Source organism: Sycon ciliatum, chromosome 9 (assembly GCF_964019385.1).
Source record: "Sycon ciliatum chromosome 9, ocSycCili1.1, whole genome shotgun sequence".
NCBI classification, from domain to species: domain Eukaryota; kingdom Metazoa; phylum Porifera; class Calcarea; order Leucosolenida; family Sycettidae; genus Sycon; species Sycon ciliatum.
This window is the reverse complement of record NC_088651.1, coordinates 5,614,000-5,638,762: the sequence shown is the minus strand read 5'-3', so window position 1 is coordinate 5,638,762 and position 24,763 is coordinate 5,614,000. Positions and strand designations below refer to the sequence as shown.

General features: G+C 48.7%; 3 protein-coding genes and 1 long non-coding RNA gene across 5 annotated transcripts; 1 reads left to right on the top strand and 3 right to left on the bottom strand.

Moving 5' to 3' along the window:
* Positions 1–1,096: 1,096 nt before the first annotated feature.
* On the bottom strand, positions 1,097–5,235 carry LOC135824474 (serine/threonine-protein kinase receptor R3-like). The gene has a single exon (XM_065337209.1). It carries the CDS (start codon positions 4,537–4,539, stop codon positions 2,005–2,007), a length of 2,535 nt encoding a protein of 844 aa, XP_065193281.1. The 5' UTR covers positions 4,540–5,235; the 3' UTR covers positions 1,097–2,004.
* Positions 5,236–6,860: 1,625 nt separating this feature from the next.
* On the bottom strand, positions 6,861–13,442 carry LOC135824465 (peroxisomal membrane protein 11C-like). Its single transcript, XM_065337201.1, has 3 exons — positions 13,038–13,442; positions 11,612–11,838; positions 6,861–8,609 (listed from the first exon to the last, which is right to left on the bottom strand). Exons 1-3 carry the CDS (start codon positions 13,275–13,277, stop codon positions 8,123–8,125), a joined length of 954 nt encoding a protein of 317 aa, XP_065193273.1. The 5' UTR covers positions 13,278–13,442; the 3' UTR covers positions 6,861–8,122.
* Positions 13,443–13,733: 291 nt separating this feature from the next.
* Positions 13,734–24,478, top strand: LOC135825389 (uncharacterized). 2 transcript variants are annotated; one of them, XM_065338126.1, is made up of 8 exons: positions 13,734–14,101; positions 15,848–16,068; positions 19,716–19,877; positions 20,163–20,197; positions 21,434–21,462; positions 21,771–21,944; positions 22,595–22,754; positions 23,476–24,478. In XM_065338126.1, the coding sequence occupies exons 2-8, from the start codon at positions 15,868–15,870 to the stop codon at positions 23,636–23,638; spliced, it is 924 nt and encodes a 307-aa protein (XP_065194198.1). In that variant the 5' UTR covers positions 13,734–14,101; positions 15,848–15,867; the 3' UTR covers positions 23,639–24,478. The 2 variants fall into 2 exon arrangements, with proteins under 2 accessions (XP_065194198.1, XP_065194197.1); XM_065338125.1 differs by lacking the exon at positions 13,734–14,101 and adding an exon at positions 14,130–14,273.
* Positions 17,367–19,341, bottom strand: LOC135825390 (uncharacterized). Its single transcript, XR_010555072.1, has 2 exons — positions 19,069–19,341; positions 17,367–17,909 (listed from the first exon to the last, which is right to left on the bottom strand). It is a non-coding gene; the product is annotated as an uncharacterized LOC135825390 (long non-coding RNA).
* Positions 24,479–24,763: the final 285 nt, after the last annotated feature.

Genomic DNA, 24,763 nt, shown 5'->3' with positions numbered 1-24,763 from the left:
CGTGGAAGGTTGTAGTAAGGTCACTGTTTTCGAACCCAGTGTCCTCCACCTTGTTTCATGCTGTCAATCTAACAATATGCGTGAACTATAGCAAGGTTTATCTAATACTAGTTTTGAACTACAGTGCTGGCAACTGAAATCCGACCCCCTTGGCGGCGCGCCGTGCCGCCCAGGGGGTCGGATTTCAGTTGCCAGCACTGTAGTATTGGGTTACAATATCATGACTGTATCTATCAGTATCACTGTATCAAGCATTGTCCAACATCATGCATTGTTCAGCTCTGAATCTGATACATAGCGCTAGCCCTCTGCAACAGACTGCATGTTTATAATGCGCATTATGCGGACGCATGTATGCAGTCAAGCATGGTCACACGTGCACGTGCTGTTGAAATAAAGATTACCCGTAGGCATTGGCGGATAATGCTCGAAAAGCCGCAGTGAAATTGGCAGAACCATACAAACCTTATGGCGGGCAATTCCTCGAATTCTGCTCCATTTCTTTATCCACATACCAAACATGCATGAAACTTATCAGAAAAAGTACCGAATTCTGCCAATTTTTCTGCCGGCATTATCCGCATAATGCCTACTTACCGGTATTCAATCTTGACATGTACATTGTACTATATGTATCTACTAGAAAGAGTATAACCCTAGGGGGGTTATAATACTCTTGCTAGTACTAGGACTTAGGAAACCATGGACCATGGCAGACAGTAGTGCAATGTAGAGATCTATAATTATGATTGTACATGTAACAGTAAAATGACACTATTGTCGACATTTCGAGATTTCTCTTCACATACAGTCGACTCCTAGATCCTGAAGTAACGAACATGTCTTAGGGGTCCGCCCGTACAACACAGCAAACAACAATGGAGTTGCATAGCCAGTGGTTGGCAATGGCGCCTGCGAAGTGACGACCCCGTTGGGGTGTGTCTGCTTTGCGCAGACTCCCACTGTACCACCATGATTGTCATGGCTACGCACAAAGACCATGTGCTTTCCAACTCTCTTATGGCCGTTGGAAAGGGTAACGTATGTCAATGACCAGCCGGCCCTCCATGGAAGTAAAACAAACACTGTTAGGGGCTATCCGGCATTATCGATAATTTTCACGAAACGAAAAAAGTTTAGTTAGGACCCTCACTGGACCTCCAAGGACAGGAGTCGCCAATCAAAGGAATAAGGTGAACGGTTTCTTTTTAAACAATGCTACTGAAATCAAGGTTACACGGCAAAGCATGCGTCATACAGGATTGCCATAGCCTCGGCGTCAACTTGGAATATTTGCGGCGATTTTGCATCATAAAATCTTTCAGAAGTCGTTGAAATATCATTCTAGAAAATCAAAAAAAAACCTTGGTAAACTATATGAAACCTGTCGACAATAGGAATATAAACAATCTCGCACTAGAAAGCGAAGCAGCAGCGTAGACTGGAGCCGCCATAACTGTCACATGTTACTATGGCGATTTCTTAAATCACTGCCATCAACGTCCAGGAAATTCTCAATGGAAATCTCGAGATGTAGTGATAGTACAGAGGTGCAACAAGAGTTGCACAAATACCGCGACAAATTCACGACAGCCGGGAGGAGAAGGAGAAGAAATGGCCTTTGTAGACGGTAATCCATGGTCTACTTCATACGGGGAGAAAGGAATGCTTGCGGACGGGAAATGGCATAGCCGGTGAACAATAGAAATAGACTCTGCAGTAAATCATTGCAGGGATAGGATAGGATTTCGAGGTGGATCAAGATATTCATAGTATAGGTCTTGTGAAGGGCTGTACTAGCAGCACTAAATGCAACCCATCCGTACTATTGTGGACGCAAAAATCAAGTCGATTGACCGCGGCCGGCGCCCGCAGTGCGTACTGAACGTTGCACGCAGTGCACTTGTTGATCGTATGCGTACTCACGGCTGCATGGCCAGTGCCCTGGGCCGCTTGAGCTCCAACCGGATTTCCGTGTCCACAGCAGTACCTGCTCATCCATTGCTAGCAGGATGACTCTAAGCATACATGATGACCGCTGCTAGTGGCTGTGCCAGTCGATTGTTCCATCACGAGCATGGCGGGTGTTGAGGGCGCCGCCCTCGCTGGGGGCGCTCGTCCGCCGCCAGCGCCAACACTGCCGGCGGACATGGAGTCCTCCGCTGGCCTCGATGGCCAACCACCTGCCACGCCAGCACTGGAATGTGCCGGCATCGGCGGCTGCGAATCTTGTCGCTTGCCAACAACCCGGTCACTCGTGATGGAGACGGCGCCGACTGAAGACTGACTGTACCCGCCGGCAAGCAGTGAGGATGCGCTGGAAATCTCGTCGACAATGTCCGAGCCATGACCACCACCGCTGGTGGTCAGAGCTGACGTGCCGCCGAGCTGTGCACCACTAGTACCCTGCTGGCTGCTGATGACCGGCCGCGCTTGATTCTGCAGCGTGGTGCTGTTCGACGGGGCCGCGTGAATACTGGCCGCCGGCAAGAAGAGCGAGTCGGAGCGCTCCTCCGGGTACTCGCCCACGTCCACGTTCAGCGTGGGCATGGTATCGGCGTCGGGCCCACACGCAGAGTACGTCTGGCTGTCGATGCAATGTGGCCCGCCGCCGCCGCCACCAGGATTTCCCGGGGCCAGTGGTAGCGCCACGGCCTGTGGTTGCACAAACACCTCGTTCTCCTGCACGGCCGGTAGGGGATCACCGGTGGCGCGGCTCTTGCGGATGAAGTACAGCGTCTTCTTGATGCGCAGGGCGGTGCACCTGGCCTCCGGGTTCATGCGCCAGCAGTCGGCCATGATGCGCACTAGCGGTACTGTGCGTCGGTCGGCCTTGATGTGGTGCGGCAACGGCGGCCGGTACTTCTCGTCCACGATCAGCGTGCGGACCTCGTGGAAGTCTGGATCGTTGGGCAGCTTGTCGAAGTACGGAATGCTGTACTCGAAGGCAAAGTCGTTGATCTTGCAGCGCCGCACGGTCTCCCACAGCACTAGACCTAGGCTGTACATATCGGCGCAACGGAACGCGTGGAACTTGAACACGTTCATCTTCTCGGTGAGCATCTCCGGACTCATGTAGCGCTTGGTGCCCACCTTGTGCGTGGGCACGTCCGGCGGCTCGCTCGACTCCGGGTCGTGCATGACGGCGAGGCCCAGGTCGGCGATGCAGCAAGTGCGGTCATTCTTCACCAGAATGTTCTTGGCCTTGAGGTCACGGTGCGCGATGCTGTACTTGCCCGAGGTGCCGCGGATCTCGGCGTGCAGGTGGTTCAGACCGCTGGCCATCGAGTAGACAAAGTTCAGAGTTGTATCAACGTCCAGGTCGTTGTGAAGCAGGTAGTCGTAGAGCGAGCCGAGCGGATGGAACTGCGTGATCAGCCACAGCTCGGTGCGATCGTCCTTGGAGAGCATGTCGGAGCCGTAGTAGGACAGGATGTTCTCGTGGTTCAGCATGCGCGAGTTGTAGATCTGCGACTCCTGCACCCAGGAGTGCTCGTCGCGAGCGTAGAACTTCTTGACCGCCACGTCCTCGCCCTGCCAGACGCCCGAGTGCACCTCGCCGTAGCGTCCCTTGCCAATGCACTCGCGCAGCTCGATCTGCAGCGCCAGGGTGCGGTGCCCGAAGTAGGCCGTGCAGCTGTGCCCGCTGCCCGACGTCCACGACGAGCCGCCGGACACGGACACGGACTCGGCGCCGCCCTGCTGCTGCGGCCGCGGCAGAAAACCCTTGGGCTGCGCCACCTGACGCGACACCACGTACTCGGACATGTCGGACATCTCAGAGTCATTTCCACTGTCACCACCACTATACCCATGCGCGTTACCCGCTGTGCTTGCGCCGCCGCGTTTTCCGTTCGCGCCGGCCAGTGCCAACGGGAGGCACTTGCCCGTACGCTTGAAGCGCACCAGCAGATAGACGGCGATGCAGGCCAGGCAGAGGAACAGCAGCACGCACAGCGGTATGATGATGTCCTGGTTGTTGTGGTGCACCTCGACACGCGTCGTCACCGTGGATACCGGCGGTGGTGACGTCGTAGCACGACGAACAGGCTCCGGTATGCTCACGTTCCGGTTGCAGTAGGGCCCGTCGCTCAGCCCACAGCAGAACGATGTGATGTCCTTCAGTGTAGCGCAGTGCAACGTGCTAATCCCGTCAAAGCAGTTGTGCCGCAACGGCGCCGTGCCGTCCGGCCTCAGTTGGCGAAACGCCACGCAGCCACCTTCCCAGTGGTCTAGGTCTGGGTGTCGAAACTCCGCGTCAACGGTGCAGGTGAAATTGTTACGCACACATTCATCATTGGCATCACAATAGCATGCCAAAGAATGAACGCGAGTATCAAACGCACGACTAGTGGACGTCGTTGCCAGCAACACAAGCAGTACAATGCTAGGTAACATCGCGCCCCTCCACCTGCAGCTGCAGTCATCATGATGATCATGATGATGCGGGCCAGAGGAAGTCGAAAGGACACGCAGCGCACGGGTCTGATTCCCACCGCCACTGGCGCTGCTGCCGCCTCCTGTCCGTCTCCCCGCCATTTCTGCTCGTCAGCTGCGCGGCTGGAGTGCGTGAACTGCTCGCACACGCTATGACTGAGTATGAGCCAGCTTGGACAAACACGTGGAGCAAAATACGCAACAAAACACGAGCTTGGGCTGGTTTTTGCAGCTATCTTGCGAGAGCAAGAATGAATCTCGCTGCTACATACTAGTAGGAGGCACGGAGAAAATATCGAGCTTCTCCAGGACCAAGGCCGGTCAAGAAACAACCAAAATGATCGCAGCCGACTGACGGTGACAGTGTCAAGCTCTCGGGAGTAATACTGCTGCTAGCGTTCGTGCTCCGCTCCAGTTCTTGCCACTTGTACTCGTACAGTAAGTATCAGTTTAGTTGCAGTGCTAATGTCGGTGCTGGCAGGCTTGGAGGTACGAACATGCACTGCACGCAGAAGTCACAAATCTGTGCACACAATCGATCGGGCGCAGCGTCTGGCCATCACTCAGGCATCACCACTAGTTGCACTGGCAGCGCACAGGGGAAATCTGGTCGACAATCGGCACTATTCTGTGCAAGATGGTCACTCCAGTGCCCTCTTCGGTTCCAGCATGCCATCTACAAGCAGCTCTATGGCTTTAGCCTGAATTCAGCACACTGGGACTGCTAGACTCAACCAAAGAGGCTTTTCTAGTATAAAGCAGTCTTGCATCCATGATCCAGCGGACAATGAATTATTTTATTGCTGATTACCAGGGCGTCAAGCAAGGACTCCCTGCTGATCGATGACAGCTCACTCTCAGGCAAGGAGGACGTGTCTACCACTTACCAGGTGTCTTATCTGTGCGTAAGGTCGGCGCTAGCGCTGTGAGTGTAGACCGTAGCATCAGAGTCATACTGTCACAGCCGGCGCTAGCGCTAGGCATCAAAATCATGAAACCAGTTTGGCATACCTCTGCGTGGAGATCGGAGACTCTACATCATGTAGACAGCTAGCGCTACCACAGACAGTCAGTCCACAGGACTGAAGAGTAGCATTGTTGTGTGTACTACTACAGTACTAGATAAACCTAAGTCCTTGTTGTTATTGTTGTTGTTCAAACATGACGATTGTATGTTGACAACATGTAACAAGGTGGATCATGGAGGACACCGTGTTCGGAAACCGTGACCTTCTACCACCATCCACCACGGTTGCAGGTTGGTAGCAGGGAGTCGACTCCCTGGTTGGTAGAGCCCCGCGGTCTGTTGAGACCATCTGAACCGCATGGATATGGATGGGTCTTACCCTTTTAGGCCCGGTTCTGATCAGGGAGTAGCACATACTGTACAACTCCCTGGTTCTGACCCTCTTTATTCTAGCCAATCTACACTGAGTAGGGGAGTTTCCACTGTGACTTTCCAGGAGCGATCACAGAACACACGACTGACGTCAGGAGAAGTCTAAAACTCCCCAAGACTGGCAAGAGAGTCAGAACCTGGCCTGGCTGGTTATGTGCTCCTGTCTGTACTGTAGCATGATGCATGCTAACCATGAATGGCATGATCCAAAGAAGAGAAAAAATTTAATATATTTTTTTAAACAAGATAAAAATACAGCCGGGGGGGGTGAAAAATCTACAACCAACTAACCGGTATAACCAGGTAGATCTACCACCAAGAGTTCATACGTTCATAACCCCCAAAGCGGGTTATAATACTCTTGCAGCCACTGTACCAGTGTTTAGGGTGAGAAGCAGAGAGTACTCGGTACTGTAGTCTGAGTATAGTAGGGAGGGAGGGGAGAGACCGTGTGCGCCGGTGCCCTTCAAGGGGGTCCCGGGGAATGTTTCATAAAATGAGGCAAAATCCTGCCTTTTTGAGCGAAAAAAGGGGGTTCCGGGCACCCAGGAACCCATGCGGGGCACGCGCCTGGGGAGAGACCGTGTGCGAGTATTCTAGAGTGTAAGAGAGGGTTTCACTGCCTCCGGACATCTAGAGTGAGGGTTTCATTCAAGAGACGGTCTACACTGTGTGAGCACAGTACATTGCTTGGATGGAAACTTCCGAAAGGCATCCAGCTGCCCAGCACCTTGCTTTGAACGTGGACTCAAAACTGCGAGTAGCCACGTAACCGTTCATGCCTTGCCCAATAAAGAGAAAAAATACCATGCCGCTTTATAGTACCTTTGCTACATGCAGGCAGCTCGCCCCTGTGGATGCATGCATGTACACTACACTACAGTAACGGTTGCAGGATCTGCAAAGTGTTATGCCCATGCGCGCATGCATACATACATGTACAACCGTCGATTTGCACGTCGCGTGAACTTATCAACCCATATACATGTACGGCAGCCACTGGGAAACACAAGCACCGAAACCATTGCCATTGGGATGTAAATTAAATTTGAAAGCTAAAAAAATGATGACCTCTCAAGCAAGAACGAGCCCAGGATCTCTGAAGGGCTAAACAAAATATAAGCAATTGACAGCAATGCCGGGCTACAATCAAACTATTCCACGATCAAGAAGAGAGGAAAAGGAGAACTACTATCAAGACGAAGTAGTGGCGATAATTTGACAAGGATCGAGTTATTTTGCTCCCACACACTGGAACTCGCTCTCGTCAAGAAGTCAGGTTGACGAGAAAAGCGTGAGCTCCAGCACTAGTGTGGGAGCAAACACTTTTCTTATAACTACTGTCAAGGAAATTAGATGGTGAGTCAGATTGTTGCTGATTCTAGTCTATACCAACTACACGGTTAGCCCGTGAGTGGTTCAAGAGGCATAGTTTGCGCCAGCACAAAATGAAAAACAAAGAGACGCGCGGGGAAGAAAGATAACGCGAAAATTTGCCGCAGAGCAAGGAACGGGCGGTAAAGAAGAACCAGGCACCATCCGATTCCCGTTGAAAAGGATGGGAACGCAAAGGAGATGGATCAAAGTGTCCATGCCGGATCTGGAATAAGCTATGGAGTTGGATAAAAAAAGTTGCCCGCCTCACACTGGGGCTCAGGGCCGGGGGTCTGGGGAGGAAGCCAGCTTTACCTATTCAATACTAGTGATATCAAGAACTAAGGGGAGCATCGTGGAGGGATCAGCGCCGTCGCCATAGCAACACGGCCGGGGAAGGGAACAGAGATCATCCAGGGCGAAGTGCACAGCACATCGCCATGCGGAGTGACGGCTCAGGGCAATCTGGACAAGACCGTGGTGCCGCATGGTTACAGTATGCTGCAGGTGGTGAGTATACCACATGAGAGAAACCCTAGCTGCAGCTCAAGTTTGGCATTTAAAAGTGGTCTTTGTAAAAAGAAAAGAGAGAAACCTACCGGTAGTGCACAAACACAAACTGAGGGGTCAGGGCAGGCTGCATACAAAACCACGGCATGGTTGTCCTGGGCAGCTGCACAGGTTGCGAAAGAAACTCACCAACCTGCAGTGCAGACACAACAAGCTTGCAACCGGCGACGATGTTGACATTGCAATCAGATCATCGCATCCGTGGTTGTCATCATTTCCCCGTGCTTTCCCAGTCGAACACAGGACGTGGCCCACACCCACAACCGGGGAAACTGCATCGACCAGTACACTATCCAGCTGGGCCGGGCGGGCGGGCACAGACCTCTTCCAGCAATGCTATGCTTAATTGGCATTGCGATTGCGTAACTGCTGGTGGTACCGTGCCAACATCAGATATAGACCAATGAGAGAGGACAACACGCCGTTAAAACCCACGGCTAACTGCGACAGCTTGCCGCCCCACAGGAATCCCGGCGGCATCCAGTGAACGGCATTGCCGAAATCGGCCAAGTGCTGCACCAGCTCGAGGAGAAGATGACGACGCTGCGTCTTAAGGGATGGCTGCTGGGGGGTGGTGGTGGGGCGCGGCGTGTTTCGCCGATGCAGCGACGCATACTCGGAGCTGTGACCGCGTGCGCGGAGTGTGCTCGCTGGCACCGTGTCAAAGCGGACTTTGCCCTGAGGCTGCCGCGCCGAGTAGGTCACCGACGCTGCTGCTGCAGCTGTTCCGCCGTCTTCCTCCTCGTCCTCGTCATCATCCTCGTCGTCGCTGCTTGCAATAGGATGTGCAGACGACGCGGCGGATGTTGAAGATGGCAGGGTAGCAGTCCTGGACAGGGGATGAAACCAGGACAGGGGATGAAACCAGGACAGTCAAAGAGCTTCTACAGAGCTTACCATGATGATGACATAGGTCGTGAATCCACTACTTTTTTTTAAATAGTTTATAAGGCCACACTTTGTTTTTTCTATGTTTCTCGTCGGCAAATTTTAACAAAAGGTATGCGGGCGGGCGGAAAAAAAACAAAAGCCAAGGAAAAAACAAGAACAATTTCTACTGAAAACTGTATACATTTTACATGTTACTATTATATGCATATGCGTGATTCATACAAGACACTGCCATGTACATGTCCCATACATGATTGCACTACACTATCACATCAGCCCTCGAATATCAGGCAAACTGCAACTATGAGAGTATAAAGTAATTAGTTTGATGAATACGAGATGGCGAAGAGAACATATATTTATCTGCTATCGCATCAACAAACGCTTTCCCACTCGTCATTTTTGGTTTTGTTACTTCAACGTTCTTGTGTCCGCTTATCAAACTCTTGTCCCCACGCTGCTCATCTTTTCCTCGCCATGCGTCTGTTGCTTGGATTTTCTGCCCACGACATCATCCCACAGACGCCAGTTGCCACAGAACTCGTCCAACTTACGGTATTCCTTGGACCCGCGAGGCTCAGGCAGTGAACGACTGAAAGCTTCGTCATGGCAGCCTTCATCGCAGAGAACGGACGGGGAGCGCTCCTTTGCTGCTGTGTGGTGCAAACGTTTATGATTTTGATTGACGCATCTAGCTGCTGCAGCATGTGCAGCACACATACATGTACGTAGTATGAACTTTTTTTTTCTTCCGAAAATTCTGAAAACCTACGCGGGCGATGACGAGAAACATAGGAAAAACAAAGTGTGGCCTAAGAAGAAAAGAGGACCGAAGAGAGATCTGCTCAAGCTGATTGCCAGTTAGGTGTAGAACGTCAGTACCATTGGTCAGTGCCGTGCAATGTTATCGCATGAGCTGATTGTAAAGTAACTGGTGGTGTTAGTGGATATTATAAAAAAGTTGATGTACATATTCAGCCATACCAATAGAGTGGTTTCACATCGTCATGTGACTAAATTTTGTGTAGAAAGTGATCATGGCATGTGGACAGTGGAACCAACATGGCCGACATCATGTGACCCATAGATGCAAGGGTTTAGTGGAGTTGGAAGTTGGAACCAACATGGCTGTCCTGTATGATCATGTGACAGATGCGAAACCACTCTACATGGGAAATTTGCCACTTCTTTCTGGTACTTTGATACCTGTATTTGCCTTTCAATCCATACGGTTAAAATTAAAATTTCACGGTTCGCGTGAGACTCGGCTGGAAGCCGGGTTTTCCGCATCCGTAGGAACGCCACCACCCTTCAAGGATCAAGGCGCAGATGCAGCTCCTAAAGCGGTGGGAGGTGAGTAGATCAGCTCACCAGCAAGTGGTCAAAGACCGAAAATCCCATTCACTGCATCCATGTTTTCCTCGTGCCAGGCCACGAGTTCCCAATTAACTGTGGGTCGCAGCACGGCTGGAAAAAATCCTTCCGCTTCCAAGCAGGACTTGAACCTGGTACCCTCTGTTTCTCAATCATATACGGTTAAAGTCAACAAATATTCAGTGCATATTTACTGTGAAAAAGGAGGACAAAATGTTACGAGTTATGACGAACTGTCCACAAACGTCACCAGATCATATACAGTCATATAATGATATGTCCCAGTACTCCTTGTCAGTTTTGTGCCATTTTGTCGCACTGGCTGACTGTATATGATCGGGTTACGTTGGTGGACAGTTAGTCATACTCGAAGTAACTCGTAACATTTTGTCTTCCGTTTTCACCATAATTAAATTGGCTCACCATCCGAGTTTAACTTCGCATATTTATTATCGGCTATTTTCGGCCTGGGAAATTTTGGCCTAAAATTTGCTGCGGCCGAAATGTTCTTTTCCAGGGTTCAATGTGACAGTGTATACAGGCGGCAGCAGTACAGGCTGAAATTTTAATGCGGCCGAAATGTGTTTTAGCCCTGGGAGGCCGAAAATTAAATGCGACAAAAATTTGTAGACTTACAGTTACATGTATATGTAAAATGTTGTACGATTATCGCAAGGCACACAACGAAAGGGAAAGCGAGGATTCGTTCAGAACTGTTTTCTTGTTACAGTCATCAGTGAATCCACGTAACAATGGATTGTTACGTGGATTCACTGATGACTGTAACACGAAAACAGTTCTGAACGAATCCTCGCTTTCCCTTTCGCTGTGTGCCTTGCGATAATCGTACAACATTTTACATATTTTACATATACATGTCGACATAATGCTTACTATGCGATTAGTTGTCTTTGTAGCTATATTAAAACTACTGTCTCCGAAACGCTTGTTCACTTACAGTAACAGTACTATAAAAAAATATTTAAAAAATAAACTAAAATAAACTATGGTCTACCAGCACATGTTCCAAAGGGTGTGCAGACTCCACTGTAGCCACTTCAAGTTTCACATAGTTCTACACCACTACTCGAAAACGGTCTCTTGGCTACAAATCCTTCCAAAAATAATAAAAATCCAAATTTTCTGGCCAGGCCCAATACCAGCACATGGTGCAGTAAAAAAAAAAGAGTAAATTATCGTGCCCGTTCCCAAAGCCGGGGAACTCACGACGGCCGCTAACAAACCCGCACATGTGCAGCACTGCTCAATGAAATCCAATCGTGTGAGCGGGAGGTGTGCCCAGCACCGGTTCACTTCCCAGTGTTCACCGGTCTAGGGCTGCGTAGTGCCCAGCCTGACATGCATTCACTGGCTTGAGCAGATTTCACTGAGCAGAACAACACTAGGTCCTCTATAGTGCGTTTCAAAAAGTATAGACCAGCGATGCAGCGAAGAACAGGGCTACTTGCAATCTCTGAAAACGGTCTATTCTTTCAAAGGCTGCTCAACGACGGTGCTGAAAAGACATCTCGACACCAAACAGTAGTCCGAAGTGAAACCACTTACCGTTCGCGTGCAATGGCCAGATTGAGCTGAGTGAGCTTGACCAGCTTGGTAATGAGCGACGTGAGCAGTGAGCCTGCCCACGCCGCAATGCTCGCCACCCACCAGAACGCAGACGGGCGCTTGAGAACCCCCACATCGCATGCCCACGCTATGTGCTCCAGTGGGTAGTAAAGCTGATCAAACACGTTCTGCACAATGCCTAGCATTCGTAGTACAGGATGACCCACCTAAAGCCAGGAGCGAGGGAGAGAGAGAGAGAGAGAGAGAGAGAGAGAGAGAGAGAGAGAGAGAGAGAGAGAGAGAGAGAGAGAGAGAGAGAGGAGAGGGAGGGACGGAGGGAGGGAGAGAGAGACATGTTGACATGTTTTTTCAACAACATGTATATGCGCTCTGACAGTCATATTCATGTTGCTACACTTGAAGGCTTGTCAACCCGATGGCAAATTCACCAGTAATAGGGAGGTTTAGGTCTACATAGTTACGTATGAAAAATTGAAAATCCGTATGGCGTACAACCCGGGGAGCCAAAGCAACTTTCATACGTAAATCTCTCTACGGAGTTCCCTAGGAAAGCGCTTTTCTATGTTCCGTCCTCCGTAGGATTTTTTGAAATACGGTTCGCAGTTTCCGGATTTATCCATGGCAAAGTTCAAGCCGTGCGAAGTTCAAAGTCCACAGCACGTGGAAAACTAGCGTACTAGAACGTGTGCATGCACAGTACGTGTGTGGTGCATGTGGTGGGCGCATGCAACCGACGCATTTCCAAGGTAACAAGCATACCAGCCAAGCATCTCGCATTTTTGGATGAACTCCCGCGATTCCGAAATTCCTGTCGACTATCCCGAAAATCACTGTGCAAGAAACAAGTCTTGATATCGTACTTGGAGCAAGTCAAGTGACTGTGTCTAGTTGTCCTTATTGATTCTGTACTGCCATAGCTGTAGTAACGATGGATCTACTAGTACTCCTTCCATGAACAGTCCCTGAAAAACTTCTGTTTTGAGTCTTCAACATTCGTAAAATGTGATCATCACCATCATCTATGATCACAAAATGTTGGTGCCATCGTATAAAAAAAGTTGAAAAGGAATTTTGGAAAAAATATGACATATCCTGAAAAACCAAGGCAAATCCCAGGATTTTGCTCTGGCGATCCAGAAAAATCACTCTCAGTACTTGGCGGGTATGCTAACAAGGCATGCTTCAGATCTTGGAGAAATCACGTGGAGTGAAACCCAACAGCGCGGATTTTCACATATTCCTACGTTATTTTCATAATTACGTAGAGCGAAACCTCCCTATAATTTACCTTGCAGCCCAACAGGCAACTTTCCTGATCTAGAGTGAGTGTTCAGGTGGTGGTGCTGATGATATGTGCATGGTCACGCAGTTCTTTTTTTTAAATTTCTTTTTTGCTACTTCTCACCTGCGAGCCAAGACCGTAGGCCTTGGTCACTTGCCACATAGCCAAGTCGTCGCCAAGACGCAGAACCACTCGACATGCCGACAGCGCTGAGCCCAGCGATTCCAGTCTCGATGCCGACTGGGTGTGCCCTAATTTATCCAGGCCACTCGCCACGAATTGAGAGAAATACGAAATCAGTCGGTAGATTTTATCCCGTCCCCGATACGTCTCCAGGAACTCGGCCACAGTTGCGCCGTCCATTTTGTTGTGCTTAGACGTTGCAGCTAACGCTTACACGACAGCAGTGAGGAAAGACAACAGCAAGTCCTGGACGATTTCTTTTCTTTCCTTCAAGCCAGGGAGGCGTATGAAGGGTGTGTACGACTCCCTGATTCAAGCACGCGTCTTGTTCATCTTCACAAAACTGTTTACACAACCAAAACTGACTGACTTTGGTGAAAACGTTCACAGCCGCGGCGGAGCCGGGCGATTCAGGAAAACATGATCGAACCAAGCCGGAATAGCTTTTCATGCAGAGGTGTTTCCCAAAAACCAAGCGTTTTCACCCAACACTTGACCATTGCGTCACGGTGACGTCACTCACGTGGTGATTGCTTCTTGCGCCACGTGACTGCGCGATCCGTGACTTCAAACGTGAGTTCAAACGTCAAACATCAGGCATCATCACCTTCCAGCCAGAAAATTTCATTGATTCTCAGTCTTTCTCGAAGAAAGTAACAGTTTGTTCGTCCACTAGTCACAGCTCTTATCGTTGAGAAATGCATCGTCAGTGCACTAGTGTCCGTGTGTGACCTTGTCACGATTGCACCATCACCAGATCACGGCATCAGTCGATCAGTATAAAAACCGTGGGAGCCGCCTAACGAATGGTATTATTTTCGTGTGCTTGGCGACAACAGTTACTACACGTTTGAGTGAAGTGAAAGTGGCCCACTAGTGCACTGGCATTGGTTCTTGGATCGAAATTTTCCCGAAAACTGTGCGCGTAGTGTATGAACTTTGAAGCCACTAACAATCGGAGCTGTTTGTTTGGAGGGCATAGTCGTGCTGTAGTCGTGAATCAAGTAAGTCACCAGCTAGCTGTGGGTACATCAGTGAGGGTGAAAAGTTGACACTGAAAACTGCATCAATCGATAGGCAATCAATTCCAACTTCGTCACCGTTGCGCCTGAGTCTGAGTCTGCACCGTGTACTACTATAATCAAGAGTACATGAACCATTACATGATTGTACTAGGTATGTGCTAGTACTCTTGCTATATTACATGACTGTAGTGTCATTATTAGTGGTGTACGATACATGTACTTCAGTTGAGGACATGTTATAATGGTCAAGTAAAGGCTTCAGCCTGTTGGAAGAAAGAAAACAAGCGTGGCCGAACCATGGCAGTCAGTAGTACTCTGATGTCATTGAGATCAATTACCATGTAGGAAGTCCAGTGATCAAGTACATGTACAAGATTGCCCTGGCCCCAGGGTCATCACCATGATCACATGCACTGGTGGAATACTAAGTCTTGAAATGCTGCAGTGCAATCATCATGCACATACGTCTTGAGATAATTATGACGGTTGGGGCGTCACACGGTAAGACCATGGCATACCTGCCAAGTACAGTCAGTATCGCCTATAGCGTTGGTGTTTGATTTTGAGCATTTTATCACTATAAGCGATATATTACTATGACCGATACTGCATGCAATGTATGCGAGTGGGGTGTCAAACGACTCGGCGCGCCGTGCACATACGCACTACATACATGTACAATGTCATGTAGCTGGCTGTAGCTCCTGACACACAAAATCAGCATTTCCTCATGATGGAGGCATATTTTGGCAACTTGTACAAGCAAAACTCACCAAACAACACTCACTGGACAAGTTCTTCACGAAGAAGTAACACCCTGTTCTCCTCTGACATCGCTTGATTTCACATCAATCACTATAACCGATGCAAAAATAGTGTAATAAACGTCTTTTGAAATATGAATTTGATCACTATAGGCGATATATTACTATAGACGATTATTACTATACGCGATAACTGTGTATACTTAGTTATGGCAAATGAAAATGAATTAGAGAAATTGATCACTATATCCGGTATATTACTATAGCCGCCAACCTTATAGGCGATACGGACTGTACTGAGAGTGCTTTTTCTGGATCGTCATGGCGAAATCCCGGGATTTGCCTTGGTTTTTCGGGATATGTCATCTTTTTACCTAAAAATCCTTTTTCAACTTTTGATGGCACGAACATTTCGATAATAGATGATTGATGGTGATCATCGGATCACACTTACACATGTTCAATACTCAAAAACGGAGGTTTTCAGAGACTGCTCATGGAAGGAGCACTAGTAGATCCACTGGTACTGCAGGCTATGGCGGTCCGGGATCAATAAGGACAATTACTGGCCTGTGACAAGTCATTTGAAGTGTTCCAAGTACAATATCAAGCTTGTTTCTTGTACAGTGAATTTTCGGGATAATCGACAGGAATTTCGGGATCGCGGGAGTTCATCCAAAATTGCGGGATACTCCCGAAAAAATCTGGGTACTTGGCAGGTATGCCATGGTCGTACATGTACCTCATTTCGTCCAGGATGGTCCGCCCATTTCATCCAAAAAAGCAATAAAAGAGGGCTAAAACGCACCCTGTTGGCCGAAAAGTCCGATTTTCACCTGGATACCCCCCCCCCCCCCACACACACACACATCAAGATTCATATCACTCCCCACTGCCCTGTGATGTCCCTGGATGGTGCGACTGATGTGACTTGTCTCTTGTCTTGTCCTCCAAATCACAGCCATCACACAGACGAAGACAATGAGTAACGTCACGGCCAGTGAGGGCATTGTCGTCCTGCCCAATGACCCGGATTACCTGGGCCTGTGTGCTATCATCATCGTGGCCATTCAGACGATATGCTTCATCATTGCCGCCACGCTCAAGTTTGACAAGCTCAACGATCTTGTGGGCGGCTCAAATTTTGTGATCCTGGCATGGCTCACGTTCGCATTGGCACAGGTGAGTGTATAGTGATCCGCTTGCTGTATTCAAATTCGTTATCCACCAGGCGCTCAAAGCCGACCAACACGATACTTCTCTTCTCTTTTCTTCAAACTCACCAGCAAGGAATTTTGACACTGATAGTTCCTCTCGACAGCTGTTTCGACCATTGTGGTTGGAGCAACGTCTCTTTTAAAACACTCTGCACTGTAACTTTAAGCTGCGGTGCCGACGCCTACAGTCCATTCATTGGAAACTGGCACCCTAACTTTGTGGTGTCTCCCGCACATAGTTATAGATATCGTGGAAACAACAGTACATCCTGCATTGTGTGACCCGTGCAATTGCTCCTGGCCACATTTGAGGCCAGAAAAGTCCAAGAACAGGGAAATAGAAATTCAGCCAGGTTTTACAAAATTAGGACAGGTATGCCATGGCAAAATGTATGGAGAAGCAGATCCAAAACCCAGATTCTTGAGATTTAAAGTGGGTGTTTGATCCTCAATTCGGCCCAAATCCGACTTTCAAAAGCCAGCGGGACAGTTTCCGATGAATGGACTGTAACGGTATGCAAACAGTATGTGTGTGTAGATTACAGTCCGTGCGCCAGATTCAAAATATCGCACTCTATCCGTGTTTTTTATTTTCCAGAGTCAGTGGACTTGGAACTTTTTGAGCAATTTCTTGAGAATTGTTAGTTTCTAGTCATTGCAAGGTGGGCCTTACAAGGCCCTTTTTCGTTCGAGTTCAGACCTGACACGCCGTCCATCGCCGGATAAGGCAAACTTCTATCCTCAGTTTCGAACGTTTTCTCGCGGGGTGCTTCTGTCCCATGCAGCATCACGTCTTCTCCGACTGTCGAAATTTGAATTTTTCTTTACGCAGGAATTTAGCTTAGTGCCGTCAAGTATTCCAGGCACGCGTAGTAACACCCACTACAACATCCAGAAGAACAAGCCTTAGTCTTTTAGTATGTGGTCTCTCGCCGGTGTCCAAGACCAAATAACACCATAACGACCAATTTTCTAACCTCTGTTTTTCTCGCTATTTACATGTATATGGAGGACAGCTGGAAACATGTAGCACTCACAATGAACACATCAGGACGGTGTAATAATGCCACTCAGCTACACCCTGGGCGTGTATGCATTCCTGTCTGCGAGTTATGCCAAGCAGCTCGTCTGGACACCAGTGCACACATCCAACAAATGCAGAATATTGGAATATTTTGGTAAAATAGTGAACGGCAAAAGACAAAAACCCAAATTGCAGCCACCTACAGACTAATAAAGTAATATCCACATACGCTGGCTGTGTAAAGGAGTGTCAATGAGAATCTTCATTGCGTTACTACAGAAGTGTATGAAACGGAACGTAGCGGACAAGCTCAAAAGTGCACGCCGAGCCAATATAGGCGGCATTGCAGCACATGTAAGACAGTTATGGACAAACAGGCACAGATGAAGTGTTCCCACTATGAAACGGTCTCAGCAGTTCCAAGGAGTAAGAACATGACAATAGCATAGAATGATGTCTTTTGCAAGAAGTGCTACGAGGCACAGCTAGAATAGATAATAGTTGACAGCAGTGCAAGCATTCACAACAAAGCTATTACAGCTGATCGCTTGTCACACTCAGATCTGCGATAATCCTCTGGCTGAGCTAACAGCAGTACTGGGAGAACACATGGATGTTTGCACACTAGCACAAAGAAGCGAGTCATTCCCCTTCTGCGGAAAGGCTGCAATACCCAAGGTCCTCTTCGTGCTGTTCTCACACAATGCCAAGACGCGTTAATACCCAAGGTCCTCTTCGTGCTGTTCTCACACAATGCCAAGACGCGTTGGAGCACGATCTACCTGAGAAGACACACAGATCGCACAAGATAAGGCAGCATTTTAACGACAGTAGGAATAATGCATGAAACACAGAAGGTAATTCAATGGAAAAAGTGCTCCGCTCTTTATATACTACACTTTTCCAATGTTATACAGATGATACACTGAACTTCATGGAAGTGGATTTGGTTGTCCCTATTAGTATAATTGCAGTGGGTGCTGCTTCACTTGAACCATATTTTGGTTCCAGTGAAGCAGCACTCACTGCAATAATTTGCAGAAAAATTTCTCAATCGCATCGTCGCGCATCGCGTCGCAGAAGTGATATCATGCATCGCGCTTTAGAATGTTGGCATGGCTGGGCATCACTGCCGGTAGTTCTGCCAAGAGGACGTAACCCGGATTATTAACCCCTGGTGGATCGGTTACACACAGAAACGCAGCAGGTTCGAGGCAGTGTCTGCATGCGATACACCATGCACACAAACCTTCTTAAGGCTCTTATGAGAAAAAGCGCGCTTTCAATCTGAAAACCGCAGCAGATCGTTGCGCACTGCCCCAGCCGGTACCCCAGTTTGTCGCTACGTAATGTGGGCAGCAAGCCCCTTCAGACCTCTCGTGCAAAGTTGCATGCTCTTGGGGCTATGGACTCTTGGTTCAGCCACCAAAATATGAATGCAGTGGAGCTGCGTCAGCGGCGTACATGAAACGAGACAGCATTCGGTTCGTTTTAATCGATAATATCGACAGAGAATATTATTACAATGACACCAAGAGAAGCTTTGATGGCAATTAAGGCCAGCATGTCCATCCGCAGCCATGCAGCAGCAGCAACGAGGGTACATCTCAAGAGAATACAACTACAAGTCCATACCCACTAAAATGTCATGCAAATTTTACAATATACAGAGTGTCAAGACATACAAATTTCGCACTTTCGGATTCCTCAACAGTACCATCCTAAGCACAGGCACACTAAACGGGAAGAAAACACATTTATTTATGACATCGTATTCCTTTGGATGCTTCTTTCTTCTTGTTGTGCTATTTTGAACAAGGCAACACTGCTGCTCGTAAAAATACTAAAAAACAATTTTGAGATTCCACTTAGTGCCATCGGTTATTCCAGGCAGGAATGCTCAAACCATTATCATCTCGCTACACAACAATATGTACTTACTAAGATCCGCCATGAGAGCTTGGTGTCCGCAGCTCTTGGAAAGCTCAGCTCGTCTACTTCTCGATGCCAGTCGGCGAAACCAGCAAATCGTGGAGAGCAGTTTCTTCCATAAATAAAGCCGAAGATGGCGTTTGCGATTCAAATTTTCTACTCGGCGTCAAAGCACAACATTGAACTCATCATCTTCCATTGCTGCAAAGGCAAAGGAGCGAAGACAGGCCGCGAGAAAGGCCAAAACAATTGCCAAATTTCTCCCCCAACTGCCATTGTCGTCATCATCTTGGCAACACAGTTTTGTGCAGACTTTTTCCCGCGGGATCGGACCCAGGAAAATGAAAACGGCCCACTCAGTGGCCTGGCGCACGGACTGGATTACTCGTGACATGGGGATGTTGAGTTTTTCATGGCGCAGGCTGTTGGTACACTTTGCGGATCGCAGCTGGGAGGATGTGTCGAGCAGTGCTACATATACTCCTCAATACAACAAACTGCTATGTATCATTCATTCAATGTATTTTGTAGCCCAGGAAACAAATTAAAACAATTGTGGACAATTAGCACTCGTTTAATTGACGGTGTTACTGAGATATGTTACCTCAATTCTCATAAGATACCGGCTTTTTGTCGTGCTGCTTGTTTTTATCCAGACGTATCACGCCAGGCAGATTCTCGTGTCCATCTGTGTTACCGTTTGGGGCCTGCGCCTCTCGCTGTTTCTCTTCTACCGTATTCTGAAGACGGGCGAGGACTGGCGATTCAATGACTTGCGTGTCAATCCCGCCAAGCTATCCGTGTTTTGGATATTGCAGGTATGCGTGTGTGTGTGTGGGGGGGGGGGGTATATATGATTATTTGTGTTGGGCTTCTGTGTGCACCTTTGTCCCACTGTCAGAAGCCCAGAAACTAATCTTACAAGAACAGCACCGCTCAATGAAATCCAGTCGAGTCACTCAAATACGCGCCGGACGTTGTGCAGCACTACAAGACCTGCGAACACGCTGCGAAATGGTGCGATGCGTCAACTCGAGCGACTGGACTTCATTGAGCAGCACTGACAGTACATCTGTGATGTTTTCTGATGATGTTGACTGCAGGCAATCTGGGTATTTGGTACCGGCTTGCCTGTGTACTTGGTCCGACTTATTAAAATGTGCGTTTCGCTTCGAACGTCAGCCAAACAAATTCAAATAATCTCAGGACGGAACAAACTTTCCAGCTACCTAACACTATCCTTCAGTTGTCGATTTGTGATGTTGAAGAAGAAATGACTCCAACCCCAAAGGAGGCAGCGCCTCAGGATCCTAGTCGACTCGAGAATTTTGCGTGCAAATTTTGTCGTCAGAGGACTCCTGTTGCTTCTTGCGCAACACAGAGAAGGCCTGGTGCTGAAATCAAAACCCCACTGCGATGGGGAATTGTCACGGAGTACCAGGAACTCCTGGGCGATCGTTCTTGAGTGCTTCCTGGCGGATTGAAATCGCTGCAGTCGCTGTTTCCTTGGAAGAATCAAGTAAGTTCAGCAAACGCGTCATCCAGAAACTCGTGCAGAAAGCACCTGCATCGCTCCGTCCAGTTTGTGCTGATCTCTCTCGCATTCGTTCACGATGTGGCGGCCGACGAATCAAGATCACAGAAGAGATCGTCGAGAAGTTGATCGATGTAAACAACCGCCCTTGAGGTCGACTTTCAGGCGACAACCTGGCTGGAAAACTGAAGCGCAGAAAGGGTGAATACGGTGCGTGAATGGTGCGGAGTCCTCGCCGACTCCTCGGAGCCGCGATCGCGATCGATGCGTATCGATGCGTCACAAGATCGCCAGTCTCCGAGTCCGGGGCCAGTGGATTCGTGAAACAGGCAGGGGAGAGCACGCATGGTCTGATGCAGCTGACTGTGTGACAGTCATGACTCTCAGTCAGTACTACGTTGTAGTACTAGTTCTACGCGCGCGGCACGGCACACGGTGATGAGAAGTGATTTTTTTATGCGTGGTGGTTTACTTGTTCGCCTCATTTGAAAGTCTCGTTGGAGCGTCAGGTGAAAACACCTACAGCCACCATGCTGGCAGTCGTACTGCACGAGGAGGAGGCGAAGTCGACCGTCTAAATCGTGCCTATGGAGTGAAAAAATCAAGGAAGCGCAGTGTAGCTTGGAGAAGATGAAAAAAATGTCGACGTTTTGCAGGTTGACGCACTTGAAGAAGCGCCCTGAGACACCAGCAGAGATGGAAACTAGAAGGTCAGGCCAAGAAACGACACAGTAGTTATCCATCTATCGTCTCTTGGTCGATTTTTTAGTACAGGTGCTCCTTTGGACATAGGCTTGAGTTTTGAAGCGAAGCGCACATTTTAATAAGTCGGACCAAGTATATTGTCAACTCACCTCGCACTAATCAAGGTAGGATTGTATTTGTTGGAGTTTGGTGTTCTTTGTGCAACAATCAGCTTGTTGTTTTACTGGTGCTGCTGTTGCTGCAGCTGCTGGTGCCGCAGCTGTTGCTGCGGGACGTATGTTTATGCATATTTACATATGTGCCGCTGTGTGTGTGGGGGGGGGGGGGGGAGGGGTTGGTGAGAGTGTATGTGGGTGGGCGTGTGTGTGTGTGTGTGTGCGTTTTATGCCTGGATTCTGCCCGCCCTACCACGCAGCACTGCAGCTCTGAGCCAACTCACAAGACGTACTTGTCGTCCTCCTTGTCTTGCTAGGTTCACAAGACCTCCAGCCTCTAGATTACGTGGGACTGGCAGTGTTCGTTGTCGGTTTTCTCTCAGAGGTCATCGCTGACCAGCAAAAGAATAGCTTCCGCAACAACACGGCCAACAAGGGAAAACCGTGCACCGCCGGACTCTGGTCTTGGTCTCGGCATCCAAACTATTTCGGTGAGTAGCAGTTTGGTTGTGAGAGTTACCACCTCACCCTCGCCGTTAGGCGCTGCATCTGCCACCCTGGTATCACAGGCATAGTGGTGGCCTGGCACTTGTGAAACTTCCTAAGCTGGTTGTGTTTCTCCATACATTAGTATAGCCGGATGTGGAAACTTTAGTCAGGCTTGACATGATGATAAAGTTTGACGGGCTACAACACTTGGTCTTGTTGGTTACTCTCCTATCCCTTGTAAGGCTTTGACCTGGTATGGGCTAGAACTGTGTTGTTGGCAATGTGGCGCTACAGAGTACAGTTGGAAAGTTGCACTGTAGAACGTCTGTAAAGTCTTTCTCTAGAACGTACACAAAGACAGAGAACTCATCGTCATCCTCTAGCAATGTCTTTATGTACAGCCGGTGCGCATGGAGATGTGCGTATTTTCTAATCTTGTGACAGACAGAGACAGTGTGTTGGTGTGTGTGTGTGTGTGTGTGTGTGTGTGTGTTTGTGTGTGTTTGTGTTTGTCTGTGTGTGGGCATGTGTGTGTGTGTGTATGTGTGTCTTTATGTGTGTGTGTATATATGTGTGCATGTATCTGTGTGTGTGCGTGCCTGTGTACTCGCACATGAATATGCATGTGCGTGTGTGCATATTCTCCTTTCAGGCGAGATCACGCTATGGTGGGGGATATTCATGATGTGTGCTTCGGCGTTTGAAGGCTGGCACTGGGCATCCGTTGAGAGTCCCGTTGTCATTTCCATCTTACTCCTCTTTGTCAGTGGTATCCCCATGCTGGAACAGAATGCTGCAAAACGCTATGCAGAGTAAGTCGTATGAGACTCGTATTGCCTGCGCGCAGGTGTACGTCACAAATTTGGGGGGGGGGGGAAATCAATGCATTCTTGGGCGGGCAAAGGCGACGACGGAGAGAAGATGATCACTGCTCTCACGGCGTCGAGCTCATTGAAACAGGAGGTCTCAACACTTCTTGCCCCCATGGTCAGAATTGTCTATGGGCTACCTTTGCCCATGCTGGGGGGGGGGGGGGGGGGGTGTTGTCAATAGAGATTATGCAATAACATCATCAGCTGAGATATTTTGTCAAAGTCGCGGTATAGCGATGCACTAGCGAATCACGCTGCATACATAGCGTCCCTAAGCAGTTCCGCTGACTCACACTGTACGGGTATACACTGGTGCCCTTAGGCGACTTTGCTGACTCGTCACCATGACACCATTGATGATCATTCACATCAAACTCTTTAGACATTTGGGTCATCTTTCCGACATCTCTTTTGAAAGTATGTTCCTTTTTCGGGGGGTGTGGGTGGGGTGGGTGGCCAGTTTCAGGCAAGAGAGACAGAGGCAGTGGACAGCATAGAACATGTGTTGTTGCCGTGTTCTTATTGCATGGCCTGTTCTTATTTCCAGAGGTCACCATTGTCTATTTGCTGTGTGTGTGCTGGTGTGTGTGTGTATGCATATGTGCTCTCATGTGTGCATGGTGTGTGCATGTGTGTATGCATGCATGTGCATGTCACACAGGGACCCGTCATTCTGGGAGTACCGTCGCAGCACCAGCCCTGTCATACCTATGCCTGCCAGTGTGTATGCCTTGCTACCCAAACCAATGCAGTTCCTGTGCTGCTGCGAGTGTCCATGTTATCGTGCACCACCAGATGTGGAGAAGGAGCCCATCACACCATGAGAAGAAAGCACACCAAGTATATGGAATCGATCTATGATAGTCATTGATAGATAGACTCAGACTCGCCGTCTTTTTTTATTCAACCACCACACCACAGCTGCGCTCTCCAGCCGACCTCGACACTTTGCCACAGCACGCCATCAGCAAGCAGTTGTGGTGCAGTTATGCAGTTGTGGTGTGGTGTGGTGTGGTGGTTGACGAAAAATTCGCCCAGGGCCAAATGCTGCTGCTTACCCCTCTTCCAGACTCATTCTGAACACGATACTAGTTGCTTGGTTAAATGCCGTGCAAGCTTAGCTGCTCGTTCAGTATCCACTGCTGTGTCCAAGGTCCTGCGGAAATCAGAGCGTCCCGTCCAGGTGCGTTTGAAATCCGCCGTTAGATAGTCGAGCTTCTCCTAATACTACAACTGCTACTGCATGGCTGTTCAGTGGATACATGGCTAAATGTTTGTCCATGAGCTTTCAGTATTTCAGCAGCCATGTTTCTAGTATCATAGATTGGATGCGGCTGGCATGGGGTTACCCCGGTCGAAGCGTGTGGCATGTTTCTCGTGTTCTATTATCAAAGTAATCAAACACACTTATTTACAAAATACACATAGACGTGGACCCCGCACCACTGAGCTCGCCTACACACCCACTCTAGATCTTGCCACTGTTGCTATGCAAAGGCTGGCGCCACTCTCTGGCATTACATAGTGCCTGATATTCGCTCGCCCTCTGAAGGTTTATCAGTGAAGTTCCACTGTACAAGACCATTTTTATACTGCTTCATCATTATTCTACTAGTCCATGGCGTGCCTGATCAGCATGTCAAGAGTATTTCCTGCAACGTCCACTCAGCATTTATTTGATGCATTCGCATATCTGTCCTATTGCTTTGAGTTTGAGCATGAACGAACATAATATTTAGGCGGAACCTCGTGAAAACCCGAACAAGACTGTGTAATTAGTACTATAATGTAATTACCAATTCAATTGCTGTTGTCTTTAAATTTGTTGAGCAGTGCCATTGCACTGGCTGGGGTTGTAGTTGTACTCCAGCCATTTTATTCCTTTTCTGCTCTCTTTTCTTAGTACATGTAGCATAGGTTTTTATTTATTTTTTAAGTATCCACAGATT

What these genes read in the sequence shown, in the direction of transcription:
- LOC135824474 (XM_065337209.1), bottom strand. Translation starts at nt 4,539, where the DNA reads ATGGCGGGGAGACGGACAGGAGGCGGCAGCAGCGCCAGTGGCGGTGGG.
- LOC135824465 (XM_065337201.1), bottom strand. Translation starts at nt 13,277, where the DNA reads ATGGACGGCGCAACTGTGGCCGAGTTCCTGGAGACGTATCGGGGACGG. An exon ending in CCTACGGTCTTGGCTCGCAG is followed by an intron (nt 11,839 to 13,037) that starts GTGAGAAGTAGC and finishes TCCTGGCTTTAG; the next exon opens with GTGGGTCATCCTGTACTACG. An exon ending in CTGGCCATTGCACGCGAACG is followed by an intron (nt 8,610 to 11,611) that starts GTAAGTGGTTTC and finishes TCCCCTGTCCAG; the next exon opens with GACTGCTACCCTGCCATCTT.
- LOC135825389 (XM_065338125.1), top strand. Translation starts at nt 14,249, where the DNA reads ATGAACCATTACATGATTGTACTAG. An exon ending in TCACGTTCGCATTGGCACAG is followed by an intron (nt 16,069 to 19,715) that starts GTGAGTGTATAG and finishes GTTTTTATCCAG; the next exon opens with ACGTATCACGCCAGGCAGAT. An exon ending in TCGGCATCCAAACTATTTCG is followed by an intron (nt 21,945 to 22,594) that starts GTGAGTAGCAGT and finishes TTCTCCTTTCAG; the next exon opens with GCGAGATCACGCTATGGTGG.